This window comes from Podarcis muralis, chromosome 17, assembly GCF_964188315.1.
Source record: "Podarcis muralis chromosome 17, rPodMur119.hap1.1, whole genome shotgun sequence".
NCBI classification, from domain to species: Eukaryota; Metazoa; Chordata; class Lepidosauria; order Squamata; family Lacertidae; genus Podarcis; species Podarcis muralis.
In genome coordinates this window covers 16,038,758-16,055,854 of record NC_135671.1, presented here as the reverse complement: position 1 = coordinate 16,055,854, position 17,097 = coordinate 16,038,758, and the positions used below count along the sequence as shown (strand labels likewise).

Genomic DNA, 17,097 nt, shown 5'->3' with positions numbered 1-17,097 from the left:
CTGTCAGATCCCACACATCCTTTGAGATTCCTTTACAGCAGATATAAAAATCTAACCAATTTCCTATCTTTTGTCTGTGCATGAAGGACCAAATATTCTGCTAATGGAGTTTCATCAGCAACATTAACGAATATATTTTACGAAAACTACCTTTACGTCAAAGTCTTCTGACTTCTGTGCAAATGAAACCAAGGCTCCATAAATCAAGGTTAGGTGATGCAGAGTCTTTCCAGCTAGGCTATACCTAAATAAAGTAGTATTTCATTACACTTAGTCAATATCTGTGTTCAAAATCTATGAAATATTGAACATTAAGTTACCTGAACATTTGCTGGGGAAACAGTGTGATAAAGTACAAACAACATTAATATTCTTTAGATTTATCTCTTTTCATAAAATGTATATATTTGGCTTACACTGCATGCCAGAATTCTTTCCCTATGTATCCTTACTTTGTTCCAATATTTTTCCTTTTTGTGATATATGTATTTATTTTAAAACATTTATATACCACGTAATACCACTTAAATAAAATCTCTAAGTGGTGTACGGTCAAATATAGATTCACTGTTATTATTATTCTTAACCTATAGAAAGGATGCAATAAAAATTGAACAGAACAGGCAACTACATGGTACAGTAAAAAATAACAAAGTTAAAAATGTAGGACACTTCAGTAACTGCAAAACTGACAAATGTATCCAACTACGTCTTACTCAGAGCAGGCCCACTGAAATTAGTTATGCCCACTGACTTCAATGGGTCAATTCCCAGTAAAACTTAGTTGGATCCCATCCACAAGAATCAAAGCAAGATATCTCAGAATGGGTAGCATTCATACAATCCAGACTTCTCTCCATAACCTCACAAGGAAAGAGCATTTAAGGTAGCTATTTCTGTCTGATCTGAAGTTAGACTGTACCAGGAAAGTGAATGTGGATGCAGCAATGACCCTGTTCTCTTGTAAATAATTAGTGAGGAATAACATCTTTATAGTGACTGGCTAGGCTGCAGCATTTTTAAGAGGCCTGCACTTCTTAATGTGCTGCTATTCAGCTCCCGAACAGCAGCAGTCAAAACATTTTTGTTAAGGCATGTGCAGCAATCAGACCTATAACCAACAATTTTGTGGTGAGGGCAACTGAGGATACACAGGACTGGGATAAATAACTTAACCATAACATAGTTAAATATATTTAAGGTTATTCCATTGTATGAGATATTAATAAAATAAACATTTTAGAGTAAGTGTCTAGTGTTTGCTATATCAAAGTGTTTGCAGTCATTTGCCAGAATGCTGGAAGGTAGGAACAGGTATGTTTTAAACAACAGGTAGACTATTTGTTTCCATACTGAACATTCAGGGGAAAGGTCTAGAACAGGGACTGTGATCTACTCATGGGGGGGGGGGGGGCTGGCAGTGATCTACCCCTTTTGGGGGGGGGGGGTTTCAGGTCAAACTTGTCGAGCTTTGAGGAAAGCTCCATTATTAAGAGCAAAATGTAAGACTTGAGTAAAAACTCCGTCTTCCGTTCCAGCGGTTATGCGAAAATGGAGAGATGGGGAGGGGCCGGATGCTCTTAGGCCAACACAAAGGAAAAGGAGCTGATTGACCTGTTGGACATTCCTGGTCTAGAGGATCTCCTCCATTACAGCTACACTGTAGAAATATTGCAAATTTGAGCTTTCACTTGGCAGAAACATTGCAAATTTGAGCTTTCACTTCTTAAAAAAAGATGGCATTTTCTAAACCTCATGAACTAGGGTCAAACAAAAGATATGAACTTACTCTGAATTTAATCTTTCTTGGGAGTAGAAAATAATCCAACAGGAGCTGTACTGGAGTGACAGCACCACAAGCCTTAACACAATGCTATCAGAAGATTTTTCATAACCAAGTTCTTCCATGTTCTGCAACAAAATAAGTATAAAGCAAGGAGCTGATTGTATATGCAAGACTATAGCTATCATCGAAAATGGTTGAAGCACAGGATTTCACTCCTAATTTGGAAAGTGAGTTTCACTTTCTATAAAACAGGGGTAATTAAGCTAAAGTGTGTTTTGAGATTTGTATTACAGATGCCTATTAAATCGTAGCAGAATCAGTGAGTGTGCCTTAAATGTTTAAAATGTCACGAATCTCTTAAACTCTGCAACTAATTCATGCAGGATTAAAGTGTGGATTAGAAGAAAAAAAGAACCACCAATATTTTTGCTTCCACATGAGTATTACCATATTTTTCTGCATAGAAGAGAATGGTTTTTTTCCTTTAAAAAATTAGGCAAAAATTGGGGGTCATCTTATACAAGGACAACTAAACAACTCAAGGGTAAGCTCCCCCTAGAAAAGCTCAACAACTCAAGAAATACTGATTTCTTAATTTTGGGTTCAAAGAAATAGGAGTCGTCTTATACATAGGGGTGCCATATACTTATTACCCCTCCATTTATCTGAGGTTTGTAATTTTACAGGCTCAAAAGTCTGCTTGACAAGCTTCATTAATTCACTTTATAAAGTTTATGCCTTGAGTAACAATCACCCACTTGATCTAAAGCTATGTTTCTGTACTCGCTTAATTGGCAGACCAGAGTGAGAACTTCTGCACTCAAGTCCACCAACCAGGCTCCACCCCCTTGGCAACCCATGATTGGGCAATTTAAACTTTAGCCTTGGTGGGCTATTCTACCCTGTAATGTGGCCAGTAGGGGATTTTACAACTGTCGGCCACTGGGATGTGATTCCTTGCTACGAGGGGAATGGAGGACAACCTGTGAGGGGCTGCCAACACTGTCAACCCAGAGCAGGGTAAGTGGCCATCTCTGTACTCACTTATTCAGCAGTAATTCTCACTGACTCAATAAGGTTCACTTCTGAGTAGATATGCACAGGATCATAGAGCAAAATACACAATATATTTAGTAGGTATATAACAGAACAACCCCCCCTTGGCTAACAGATTATCAAGATTTACGTATTATTTGACATATTCTCATGTTAATTTATTACTAAGCTGTGAAACATCTTAGACCCCTTCAGTGTCCAGGACAGCATAAAACTTTGCATATAAGCAAGGAAAAAAAATCTTTAACTGCCACATATTTTTTACCTGAATAACGATAGCAGTGCATTCATCTACAGTCATCACGATGTAACGGTCCGTGCTTCCAAAGAACTGTAATGCCTCACAGCACTTCCTCTCAATAAATGTAATATTGTACCTGTACAGATTAGTCCCTGTTAGTAGACCAGCTGTGTACATTTCAGTAACCCAACTGAAATACTTAAAATTGTGCTCTTCCTGCACTGAATGTCCCAGCATTATTTCTCATGGTAGTCTTTCTTTGCCCATGTCATTTGGCCCTGCTAAATTATAAGAGGACTTTGCTCACCTCTCCTGCATCGCACACCTCTACCAGTTCATTGCTTGCTACTGAATTACCTGACAAAAGGCTAGGGCATACAACCCCCCACCCCACCCCACCGGGAAGAAATTATATTTTGATTGTATTTTAAGGGGGGGGAATCTAATTCACACTTCCAAAAACAATATGCAAACCAGACAACAGCCATCATCTGAAATTGACATTTGCCAAATTTTGCAATACAACCAACCTACATGTTGCATATATTAAGGGGAAATGTGCATAAAACACATATATTAGTGAAAGTAACATGCAAAAATGCATTATATTATTAGTAACTGCTTGAGAAAATGTGTATATTAGTGAAAAAAATTGATAGGAAAATGTGCTTATTAGGATAAATTTGCACCCAAACGCTGGCAATGTTTTAAAATGCAAATCGCTGAGGAATTGTGGAAAAGTGAATTTCACCTTGGAAAAATGAGAAGCTTTGAGAAACCTAAATTGACAGATTCCTTCATCCTCAACTGGCCACATTTAATTGAGAAGTAGGTTGCAAGTGATTATTAACGTTCAATCCTTATTAACAGCCATAGAGAACAGGCTGAGGAGGAATTGCAAGCTATGACAATGGAAACGCAAAGAGAATGCAAGATGCTCACTACTTACTTGGACTCCAGTAACTGAAGGATTTCTGGGGTATTGAGAAGGCCCTCAGATGTCAGAAAAACATATGGAATTGGCAGTTCCAGGAGGACACACCCAAAATTATCTGGAGAAACCTCTTCTAAAGAATATTATTAGTATTATTGTTATTAAGATATCTATACCACCTTTCATCCAAAGGTCTCAGTGCAGTTCATAAAAACACAAGATAAAAGCACAATTGAGTAGTTAAAACAGAAAACAACAACCCCCCTCCCACAAACACATTTGAAATGCTTTAGAATATTAATCAGCCAAAGCCCTGGTTGAAGAAGAGCGTTATTGCCTGGCACCTAAAGATATATAATGGAGATGCCATAGATATGCACATGATCATGCTGCTTTTAAGTGAACTGTGAGTCAGGCAGTCCTGGAATAAAATCTCCTCTCGATCTATATAAAGTTATTTCAGGCAAACTACAATCTTTCAGCTTCAGCTACCAATCTGTACTATGAATACTGCCATACTTTACAAGGTTGCTGTAAGGATTACTGAAATAATGTATAAGTAAAAGATTAAGATTGCTGAATTATATTTTTTAAAAACCCCATTGGAGTTGACTAGCACAAAACAATATATTAAAAAAATGCTATATTAACACTATATACAGTATTAGTTTTCCCATTAGATCAGAGCACAGCACTAGTTCTTTTCTGCCTTTACAGCTGTATAGCTGGGGGAGGAAACCCTGGGCACCATCTGATTTTATGCGACTTTCATTTCCGGGAGTCAATTTTATGTAACCATTTGGAAAGATATTGGATCACTTTTTATGAAGCATGCCCAAACCTATTTGACTTTTATCATCTATTTAGTATTTAAACATTCACTTACCGATTCCAAATGTTTCCGGAACAGTGGTTATGAAAGTTATGTAAGAAACATTCAGATTTTTGCAAATATCAAGCCAGCATGATTTTTCTGAATAATTATATTCCACCACTAATGAAAAATGAGTCCAAGGGAAATCAGGTCCAATGTTCTGATTATATACAACCACACAAGAGGACCTTTCCAAACTGCAAATGAAGCAAAGGTGGGGGAGTTTTAGTATGACTACCTTCAGTTACATCCTACAAATCCTTTCTGTAATAATTGCAAGATGCCAGTCTATTTTCTAATAATGAAGTATACTCACCTACTTATTACATCTTGGCTCTCTAGAAAAGTCCCTCTTTCCTCAGAATCTAAATACACAATTTTCAAGCCTGTTGGAAGACAGAGCTGCAAGTTAGTGACTCAAGTTAAAGGTTCATTTGAAGCTGTGGAAATTGTCATACGGCCAATAATAACCAATAATAACATTTGTCAGGTTCCATCAGACAAGAGAGTGTGAAAAATACCCGCATATAGTAATGATATTTACTTTATCTTTAATATTTATATAAATGTACTGGGAAGTTTTCTGTTCTTTTTACATTTTGTGCACCAAGTTATGATTAATCTTTAGAGGGCAACTTCAGATATCATCTGTTGTCTTAATGATATGAATGAGCCTTTGTTTTCCATACATTCAGCCCCTTGATGTGAGACAGCAAATAAATAGGAAACTTTTCCATTTACAATACGTAGTTTCTAATTTCCTCTGGACCAGGAAACTCTGGTTAGCAGCTTCTGAACAAGTCTGGATATTAAGCCAACTTCAAACCATAGCTTAATATCCTGGTTCTTCTGAAGCTGATAACTATAGTTCTATAGTTCTATAGAAAAGCTCGTGCAAAGGGGCTGTATTTCCTACGAAAAGTCTCATTCATATTTCATCCAAAGGCAGAAAGTATCATGCTGTAATGACTGTGAAGTGACCATCATCTGTATATCAGATTGCTTCCTAATGACCATCTAATGTTTCTACAGCAATTCAGAGGTGCCTGCTCAATGGCTTTTGCTTGAATTGGAAAGATTTATTAATTGAACGTTGATAGCTGGTGGCTGGGACATGCTCCACAACCTGAGGTGAGGGCTGGAGAAAGTTGCAGAGATTCGAGGGAAACAAACATTAAAGACTGAGATTTTTAGTTAGGAAGACTTTTGTGGGGCTTCAAGAGATGATCACACTTGCTTGTGGAGGAGCTGATGCAACTTTATCTTCTAGTAGTCCTACCTGGCTCTCAATGCTCACTGTGCTTGTTTTTAAGTAAACACCTATCATTAAATCACTGCAGGTGTCTCTATCTTGTCCAAAAGGAAACTAAAACAGAGAAATCATCATTGCTCAGAGAACTACAGAATATATAATAATAATAATATGAGAGTTTGAGATTTTAATCCAAGACTTTTGAATTGAAATATGCAAGCAAGCATGCATGCAAACATTAGGGTATATACAGTTTCCAAGCAATACGAAAAAATAACATTTACCTTGCACTGTACTGATGGTGTTGATTAGTACATCTGTTTCTTCATCAAAACCCATTCTAGTCACAATTACTACCTGGCACATCATAAAAAAATTATAAAATATGCATTTTAAAAACAACAACACAATGATCAGACTGTATTTGATATTTAAAATATTTGACAATAATTTGAGATAGTGGAAGATATTTTCAGGACTTGAGGATTAATCGCAAGAAGCAAGAGTGATTTAGATTAAATATGAAAGTAGATTAATGGATGTAGAAAAAATAAGAAACAAGGCAATGGAAAAACTAATATTTGTAGATGCTCAGTCCTAGGCTTTGCTGAGCAGACTACCCCTACCCCAAGGGTGGGGAATTATTTCTCCAACACTTTGACAGGTGGGTGAACTTTCCTTCCCTGGCAATTCACGCTATGCTAAAAATTCTGTATAATAATTGCAGTCTTGGTTTTCACCAGATATGCCAGCTTTTGATATTATTTACCTTATTCTGATCATTCATATTACTCTGCACCCATTTGGACATTTGATGATGCAGTTCTTTTATCTTGGGATTGACTTCTTGCTTCTGCATGGAAATCTGCACAATCTCCAACAATCTACAAATATTATCCAGCCTGGAGTCCAGGATGTCCTTATATCTATCTTTTGCGTTGAACAAATATCCTATTTAAAATTAATTACATCAATCACATGCTTTACAAAATCATCATTAACAGTACTGTAACAAACTAGTAGTTTGTATCTTTTTATCGTCCAATACGAAACAATCACAAAGCAACCGTCAAGTTTAACATTAAAACAACACCAAAAGAAAAATATATAGCACAGAAACAGCCCTAAGCATAACAAACAGATTAGAATCATAGAATCATAGAATCATAGAGTTGGAAGAGACCACAAGGGCCATCGAGTCCAACCCCCTGCCAAGCAGGAAACACCATCAGAGCGCTCCTGACATATGGTTGTCAAGCCTCTGCTTAAAGACCTCCAGAGAAGGAGACTCCACCACACTCCTTGGCAGCAAATTCCACTGTGGAACAGCTCTTACTGTCAGGAAGTTCTTCCTAATGTTTAGGTGGAATCTTCTTTCTTGTAGTTTGGATCCATTGCTCTGTGTCCGCTTCTCTGGAGCAGCAGAAAACAACCTTTCTCCCTCCTCTATATGACATCCTTTTATATATTTGAACATGGCTATCATATCACCCCATATCATATTCCCTCAAACCATATAAATACTTGATTCATTTGGAGGTGACATACACTGTAATGCTGTAAAAATAAACCAAAAATACAATGTATGCATCTGCCACAGACTTTTAACATTGTTATGGCCCATGATAGCTTTACTGGTAATTTAAAGATTGGCCAATGTTGCCCTTAAAGGCTGCATTCTGTAATGCTGAACTAGCCACCCTCACCCAAATCTTCCAGACTCAACATATATTAACTCTTCCCTTTCAACCTTTAGAAATATTTTGGAGGAGGGAAATGTACCATGCTAGGACAAAATGTAGTACCGTACTTCTGTGACGAGTAACAGCCTTAAGTTAATTCATGCTCTGATGAAATGAATATGATATTGAAACGTATTTAGAAGAAGATACAGTGCTAGCTCTGCAAAGGATGTGCTAGGCTCCACCCTCATTAGAACTGGGATGTGGGGCTAATGAAGAAAGCCTCAGGGCAAAGTCCCGGAAAGCTTCAGAGCAAAGTCCTAAACTTATTGCCAAAACTTATTGGACACCCAGAGCTTCACCAGTTCTCTAGGTGTTGCAGCAAAGATGAGGACCTCCCCTTATCGTTCACCCATCCAATACAGTTCTCAGCAGATTGTCCTTGCTGTCTTTGGACAGTCTGAAGGAGTGATGCTTTTTTGGGAGATTGAGCAGCTGTAGCTCCCCCGTTCCCATTGCCTTTTTTCTCCAACTAGAAGCCCTGCTCCCCTAAGTGCTCCTTTCTCTCCTTCCCCATGGTGGCTCCCTTTTATCCCCTCCTGAACAGCAAGCAAAGAAGAGTTGAGCAGTAATTGACAAGGCAATCACGGTTCCAGGGCACTTCCCAGCTGGTTGTGCCTCCTTGCCGCCTGCTGGATTAGACCACAGATCCATACAAAAGACAAATTCCAGATAGCTAGATTTCTACTCCCAATAACAGGAAACTAGACTTCCACCACCTATATAATTTTTCCATGATACCATTAATGAACAAATAAAAAAGAATTTACATTCAAGAAATTTTCACAGCAATTCCCCGCCCACCCTCACAAATATTTACATGTTTGAAAAAGTGAGGAATTGGAACAATAATGAAGAACTGAACTCTCATACAGATCTGTCGACAAAATGATATAAAATATGAATGGATTTTTACAACGTCACTAGTGCCTCAGTGATCTATAGTAGTGTTCAAGTATTTTCATGCTGTGTTTTACTAAATTTATAAAGGATTGTTATTATTATTTATATAAAAAACTAACCTAATGCAGTGTTCAAGTTACATGTTAATAACAGGTCTCGAACTGTTACCAGTAAATGAAGAGCAACAGCGTGTTTGAATACTGCAATCTCTCTCCCCTCTTTGATACCTATTAAAAAGGCACAGAAATGTACAGTTTACATAGGAGGGTTCCCATAATTATTAGAATTATTTGGTAAATGTGGGAATAGCATTTCTTACCTTTTTTTAATGACAGAGCTCTATATGGGGGGCATTTAAGGCCCTTAGATTGCTTCCACACTAGAGCTCTTTAGTGCTACTGAGTCATTACAATACATTTCTGCAGTTGGAAGAATTAAAATGGTGGTTCCACATGGCATTTCATATACAGCCACATTCCCCTATATTCTCCATACTAATATTCTACAGCCTGTCACTACTGGCATGATCATACAAGGCCCCGTTTCCCCCTGTTCCTGGCCGGTTTATTGCCCTCTTCCTCCTTGCCCCTTTCTTTTACAGTGGTTTCTGCTTCTTCGCAACAGACACATTAACTAACTTATTCCTATTCACTTAGGGCACTGAATTGCCCCTTTCATTAGTCAGTTCCTACTCAGTGGGTAAGAGCTTTCATTACTTGCTTCTTCTTGCATTTAGAGTACCGTAATTGTATCTTTTTTTGGTATTATTGCAATTGCAGTAGTTCTATAATACTTTTAAAAACAACAACAACAATGAACTGCTACATGACTGCAATTGTCTTAAAAAGGACTCCAGATCTGGTGAAAAAGACAATACAGAAAACACTAGATTGCTGCAGTTTAGCAGCAACATCATTTGGATTCTCTCTAAAAGCCAAGTGAACAAATGATGTCCATTCTGAAGAAAGAGGCTCTTACAGCATCCTTGGAAATTTCAATTCAGTTCCTAATACCATGAATTAAAATGATTGTGTGTAGAAGATTCTCAGAAAGAAACCCCAAATAATAGTTGCCAGGACAATTACCCCGTCTGCTAAGTTATAAACTATTACATTTATCCTTGAGTAATACAAAGAACCCTGCTAATGTCATAAACAATGCATGAATCTGTCCTTACCAGTCACACCTTGTTTAAAAGTATCACTGATTACTTTCTCCTGCTGTTTTAAAAAATATCTGGTGGTGTCAAAATTAAGGGTGCGAAATTTCCATTTAGGCATGCCAAAACTCACGAGCTCTTTCAAAACTGGAGTCACTGCAGCTTCAAGGATATGATATGCTTGAAATTGACTCTCTGGAGGAAACAAACCCCGCCCAAAAAAACTTCAGGTTGGCAGCACATGGTTAAATAATGTACAGTCTGATGAGAATGCAAAATGTTTTAACTGCCCACAATACAGAATTTAAATCACAGACTTTTTAAATTTTCTAATGTTGTATTTAGTGAATACGGTATTTTCCAAATAAGCCTTTTGTTGTAGATAAACACTAGGTGGCATCATTGTTACCTTCTTAGAGAACAAATGTAGAACATTCTACAGTAGAAATATTTTGCTTCAGTTTTATCTTTATCTATTATCTTTGTGCCAGGACTGCCAAAGTTTACTTTGCATCTTCAGATGCAGACACTTTAGACATATGCAGATATCACAGGCTCTACGTCAAAACCAACCCATTAGGCAAAGGGAAGCTGCCCCCTCAGGCAGGGGATTGTGGGTATAGGAGAGCACCAGTAGTGTTGGAGAAAAAAGCTATTGGTGCTACATAGCCAACCGCAAGTCTTCTTAAGTGAGCCTGTTGCCTGCAGCTGTACTGTGCTGCTGCCAGTGTTGAAGTAAGATGCAACTTCTAGTCTGATGGGCTTCTGTAGGTGGCACGAGGGGCACACTATCTTGTCCTTTGCTTCAAGCAGCAAAATGTCATAGGTTGGACATGCTACATGTAAGCAAAGGGCTTATCCACACCTCTATGGGCTTTCTATGTCCACATGGCCATCTTCTTTTAACTCATAAAAATGGCAATTCTACCTTCTACAAGCTTTGTTCTCTCTTAAGTCTTTCACAACATCACCATCATGACACCTTTTGACTGTCTAATAAAATATGCACATAGGAGCACCAGCTTCCTAGCATTAATCAGCACAAGCAATTACGGTGCTTTATAAATGTGAATTATATACTAGTGTGCCAATGGTTTTCAGTCTTTCTATGTTCTGGGAACCATTTCTATGCTGATTTTTTTTTTTGCTTAGTAGCTTGAACAGTATTTTCCTGGAGCTCACCTGGATTTCAAAGGCAGAATTGATGTCCGGGGAGATTTCCAAAAGGTGGCGCTTCCTAAAAAAAGCTCAACAACTTCCTGATATATAGCAACCCTACTGAGCAGAATACACGCAAGTATGTATCTATTAAAGACTGGTAGTGATGAGCAAGCTACTTTTCATGGAAGCTTAACTTGCCACTGTTGATCTTCTAATCCTTTGGAACACTGAAAACCACAGCATAAATACCACCCATAAAAGAATCTTTTAACTACCAGGTGTCTTAAAATATTCAGTACCTGATGCTTTAATCTGAATGGAAACTATTTCTTCATTTTCCTTTGTTTGCTTTTCCATAGGAACTGCTTCGTTAAGGGTAAGAGGACTGATACTGTTTTCCAGTGCTGGGCTCTTCTCCTTAGCATCCAGAACTTAAGAATTACAACAACAGGGGAAAAAACCCCACAAGTGTTATAGGACAAGCTAGAGGACAATGCAATCCCTTACCTTGAATACTTTACTATTTCACATTCAGGAATTGAGCAAAAAGGCAACTCCCCCCCCCCCCCACTCCTGTTAAAATCATACTGTAATCTCTGAACAGCCTACTCTTGGAGAACACTTCCAGGTGCAGTTGTCAGGTGAACCGATTCAAAATACCTTAAATCTGGAAAGCCACATGGGGGCTATGATGAATCCCAGACTGATCAATGCTAATCCAACTGGCAGACTACAAGAACAGACTAGATCTCGCTCAGCAAGTTCCCCACGCACTATATATAGTAGGACACCTATCATGTAAGGAAGGTTTTAACATCTTAAAGGTAAAGGTAAAGGTAGCCCTGACCGCTAGGTCCAGTCGTGGACGACTCTGGGGTTGCGGTGCTCATCTCGCTTTACAGGCCAAGGGAGCCAGGGTTTGTCTGCAGACAGCTTCCAGGTCATGTGGCCAGCATGACTTGGCTGCTTCTGGTGAACCAGAGCAGCACACGGAAACGCCATTTACCTTCCTGCTGGAGCGGTACCTATTTATCTACTTGCACTTGACATGCTTTCGAACTGCTAGGTGGGCAGGAGCTGGGACTAAACAACGGGAGCTCACCTTGGCAAGCCCTAGGCGCTTTGGTTTAGACCACAGCACCACCCGCGTCCCTGTCTTTAACATATTAAGAAGCCCTAAAACATTGATACAATGGCAACAATCAATATGCAGATGTTGCTTCAGCTTGAGCTTGCTAGATGGTAATGCAGTAACCAAGTACAGATGTTCCACTCTGGTATGCATAGAACAGAGGTCATCAGTTCCTGTGACTCTGCATTTAATGATGTTTTAAAAAGCAGGAAAGTGTAATACGGTAATTGATTCTGAATGTTAACAGATCTTAATTAAAATGGCATATGTGCACACATACTTAGCTAATCCCATTTTCAAACTAGGTCACAAAGAGGTAATTAGTATTTTGTGAGCAATCTCCCTTTACACTTTTATATACACTCATTTATCTTATCATCTAGGCAGGACAACTCCTAATAACAGGGATTAGTCTATGCCAGTGTTATCTGTTAGGGTGTTTCAGGGAAGGCTCCACAGGGCAGGAAAGAGTAGGATGGATATGGCACTGCACCAGAGCCTTTTGATGCAAAGGAAAAACAGGATTAGTGCAACTCTATGCTATCATAATGCCTTGCCTACTCTCCTTGCGGCTTGTAATGACACAGTAAGAGATCTTATGATCCAGCTCAAGTTCCCGCACTCACTACTCTGTGGAATCAACTGTTACAAATTCCTGTAAAGCATGCGCTGTCACAACCGGTGCATCATGCCCAATGCACTTATAAGCCAGTCCACTCCAGTCATATGATAAGGTTATTAGCTAGGCTAATCACTGAAGCTGTGATTAATGGGAATTAAGTGTGATGAGGAGGAGATCAATGGAGAAATTTCAGGCTTGCATCAGAATAATCTGAATGGGAATGCACACCCTACCTGCTGCTCAGGGCAGGATTGACTCTGCCATTAGACTAAGTGAGGCAGGCTGCTTCAGGCAGCAGATTCTTGCAAAGCATTAAAGGGAAGCAAATTGTAAGTTATTAAAGGTGAAAGGCCTTATTCATTAATTATTTATTATTATTATTATTATTTAATTGCTTTTCCACAAGAGCCAGTCAGAACGGCACGACTGTGCCCAACAACGACAGATATAGGGTAGAGAGTGCATTGCATCCCTTTCAAAAAAGTATTATTTTAAGACACTTTCATACTGGAAGTGACGTGTGACCCACATTTAGGTGATCAGATGTAATAATCACATGCACAGCTTTTTCATTTGGTGTGCATGCCACTGAAAGTTGTGGCTGGTTGTGGTTTCCCAACAGAGGCACACAGCAAGAAGTCGTACAGGATAATATCAGCATAACTCTCATGGCTACTAGCCTGCCCCCACCCCCTAAAAGACTCCCAGAGATTGTAGTTTTGCTGGGGTACTGAGAATTCTGTTAGAGACCCCTAATTCCCCTGCCTCCAAATAGAACTAGAGCTTGAAGGGTTTCCTCTGGCGAGGGAATGGCTGTTTAGGCCAGTAGTGTAGATATGCCCTAAGTGGTATCTGCCTCCAATTACTGTATGTCTCTTTCTGAATATGCTGGCTTACACAGGCTATACCCAGTTGTAGCTTTATTAGATAAAGGAGCAAGGGGGCACTGATGCTTAACTTTGCTAAATTTGAATAAATAAAAATATTTTTAAAACTTGGAGGGAAAAAATGTAATTATTCTGGATTAGAAAGCTCAATTTTTACAGTAGCTTTTCAGCCCAGGGCAACATTTTTTGGGAAAAGAGGAGCTAAAGTAAAAATAGAGAGTGTATGCTATGTAAAAATGCAATCCTTTCCAACTCAGAAGTACACCCCAGGTAAGTGGCTATAGGATTGCTGCTTAATTCTTTCTTCTTCTGTAGAAATATACTAACTTCTCAGTTGATGGAAAAGATGTAAAGCCTAGAATTATATCAAGTATGGCTTCTGTGAAAGAGCACTTTGGGTGCAATCTATGCTATTTGGAAGGGCATCCCAGGGGTCACAGAACAGATCAGATCTGCCCATCGGACAGAGAAAGAGCATTAGCATCAGAGAAGGTAAGGGGGTCTCCCTCTCCCATTGCGACAGGTTGTCTGACCCTCTAGCCCAATCCAAATTAGATATCTGACATCAGAAGGGCCCCAAAGGGAAAATGCCAGGAGGAGTCAGGCATCCTAAAGTCTCTGGGTCTCTTGTCATGTTCCCAAGGCAGGTGAAAATTTAGAAACACTTCTGAGTGTGTCTAAGTCTGCCCCTCAGCCTTTTCTTCCCTTGGAAACAATGTTAAGGAAAGCTGTTAAAAAGTATTTTTGAATTCCAGAAACCAGTGGAAGAACATTCTCCCCACCTAATTTTCCATCAGAGCCTTGTAAGGTGTTGAATGAAGTGATTAAACCACCTTGGTTCCCCCTCCAGCCCCAAACCTTCGGATCACTGCCTTAAGCTACCTTCTGCTTGAATATCCACATTGTTTGGTTCCTCGTTTTGCATGATCATATGTTGAGACCTCAGCATGATAAAGTTGCTCAAAAGGTCAAAATCATCTCTACATTTCCTAGGCAGATCAACTCCATCAGGCATGTTATTTCCTAATGCATTCTTTGCGTCAGTAGATGCCTCCTTGTAACTGACAAGTTGGACTTGATCATTTTCTTTTTCTGGGTTTCCAAAATGCCCTGGTTTTCTTGTCTCAATCTGCGGTTTCATTTTTCTGATGTTCTCAGTAGGTGCACTGTTGTCACCTACAGTAGATGTTGTGTGCTGTAGATCAACACCTGACGCAGATTCCAAGAGCATTGGAAGAAGTCTCTCTTTCTTTTGAGGAGACAAACAAGAACCCTTTGTTCCACTACAATCAGGGGCACTAGAAGACTCCATTCTGTTGTTAGCAAAGGAACTTGTCTCTTCAAGGCATTCTAAAAAGAAGAATATATATATATATATAAAGGTTTTCTCCCTGTTTCCCATATTTTGTATCTGTAACTCTATTCAGATGTTCATTCAACTGTGCTTCAACAACCAATGTAGGCACACACCAGCCCTGTACCCAACATCAGCATGGATGCCAGCCCTGTTGCCTGCTACTATCAACTACAAAACGTAAGACTGTCTATTAAGCCAATTGTTTTGGTCATTTCATTCTGTGGGGGAAAAACAACACCTGACAAAATGCCCAATACTTACTATCCATCTGAGAGGTAGACATTTTTGAGACCACTTCTACATTGGTATGAAGAACCTCATCTCCAGCGCTTAAATCTGTGTTCAATTCTTCTAAAACACATGGTCTAGCAGAAGTTTCTGTTAAATTAGTGCAGTCATCTTTTTCCAGGTGGCTGAACTCCAATATGTCTTCATGTGCAGACAATGGACGCTCACTGCTCCCCTGGTGGGCGTCGGTTGTGGACCTTTGCTCTCTGCCTCCTTCCTGGCCAGCCAGACCCACATGGTCTCTAGCCAAGGGGGAATTTCCCTTGGCCGTCTCACCCATGGGGGTATTACCTCCTTGCAAGTCGCCGGGTTGAAATTCTATAGCTGAAAGCTGTTGACATTTAGGTATGGAAGTCTGATGCTCTGTGAAAAATGGGAAAACATGCATTTTGCATTAATTCCTACAAGAGGAGAAAGGTATTAAGGGAAAGAATGCACATTTTAAAATAAAGGCAAAGGTATATAAAAACCATCTTTCCTGTGAGTCCTGGAAGACCTGCTCTCTCCCTTGCAAAATCTGAAGAGAAGCTAAGATCACTCTGCAGCAGGAACGAAAAATATCTGAGAACAATCACTATTTATAGTTACATTTATATGAAGCCTTAGAGTTCCACAGGCAGAGCTCCAAAGATTTCTAAATTACATTTCTCTGTCAACCTCCCTTCAGATATTCAGAATGCAAAAATACATGGTCTTCTAAAACACATGGTCTAGCACAAGTTTCTGTTAAATTAATGCAGTCATCTTTTTCCAGGTGGCTGAACACCAGACATTAAAAACTTCCTGGTACAAGGCTGACTTCAGATGTCTTCTAAAAGTCAGATAGTTGTTTATTTCCTTGACATTTGATGGGTGGATGTTCAACAGTGTGGGCACCACTACCAAGAAGGCCCTCTGTCTGTTTCCCTGTAGCCTCACTAAGATTTGCCTGTCTAGAAAGTCCTACCTGGGCTGCTGAGTTCCAGTAGACTTCTGCTCTGAGTGGCACAAAGTTCTTGTGGGGGACAATTTTCCAAATTCTCTGTCTCAGGAGTAATTTTCACTTCAAGGTCTGAAAAAGACATTATCATGAAATTGAAAAAATCATCATTCTCTGTAGAATACAGCGAATGAGAATTGATTATTTTGTTTTTACTATCAACTACAAAACGTAAGACTTTCTATTAAGCGAATTGTTTTGGTCATTTCATTCTGTGGGGGAAAAACAACACCTGACAAAATGCCCAATACTTACTATCCATCTGAGAGGTAGACATTTTTGAGACCACTTCTACATTGGTATGAAGAACCTTGTCTCCAGCGCTTAAATCTGTGTTCAATTCTTCTAAAACACATGGTCTAGCAGAAGTTTCTGTTAAATTAGTGCAGTCATCTTTTTCCAGGTGGCTGAACTCCAATATGTCTTCATGTGCAGACAATGGACGCTCACTGCTTCCCCGGTGGGCGTCGGTTGCGGACCTTTGCTCTCTGCCTCCTTCCTGGCCAGCCAGACCCACATGGTCTCCAGCCAAGGGGGAATTTCCCTTGGCCGTCTCACCCATGGGGGTATTACCTCCTTGCAAGTCGCCGGGTTGAAATTCTATAGCTGAAAGCTGTTGACATTTAGGTACGGAAGTCTGATGCTCTGTGAAAAATGGGAAAACATGCAATTCGCATTAATTCCTACAAGAAGAGAAAGGTATTAAGAGAAAGAATGCACATTT

General features: G+C 39.4%; 1 protein-coding gene across 5 annotated transcripts in view; it reads right to left on the bottom strand.

Annotated features, from left to right (window-relative positions):
• Positions 1-17,097, bottom strand: part of SHOC1 (shortage in chiasmata 1) — a 36,237-nt gene that overhangs the window by 7,976 nt on the left and 11,164 nt on the right. For 4 of the 5 annotated variants that reach the window (XM_028712364.2, XM_028712366.2, XM_028712363.2 and 1 more), the window contains 15 exons: positions 16,629-17,018; positions 16,341-16,445; positions 15,368-15,757; positions 14,632-15,099; positions 11,408-11,539; positions 9,966-10,142; positions 8,908-9,015; positions 6,913-7,094; positions 6,428-6,500; positions 5,208-5,277; positions 4,904-5,088; positions 4,033-4,150; positions 3,108-3,219; positions 1,790-1,911; positions 151-244 (listed from right to left, as the gene is read on the bottom strand). In XM_028712364.2, the coding sequence (XP_028568197.2) occupies positions 151-244; positions 1,790-1,911; positions 3,108-3,219; positions 4,033-4,150; positions 4,904-5,088; positions 5,208-5,277; positions 6,428-6,500; positions 6,913-7,094; positions 8,908-9,015; positions 9,966-10,142; positions 11,408-11,539; positions 14,632-15,099; positions 15,368-15,757; positions 16,341-16,445; positions 16,629-17,018 (2,726 nt within the window). The remainder of the gene's footprint in view (positions 1-150; positions 245-1,789; positions 1,912-3,107; positions 3,220-4,032; positions 4,151-4,903; positions 5,089-5,207; positions 5,278-6,427; positions 6,501-6,912; positions 7,095-8,907; positions 9,016-9,965; positions 10,143-11,407; positions 11,540-14,631; positions 15,100-15,367; positions 15,758-16,340; positions 16,446-16,628; positions 17,019-17,097) is intronic. The other variant, XM_028712368.2, reaches the window with a different exon arrangement.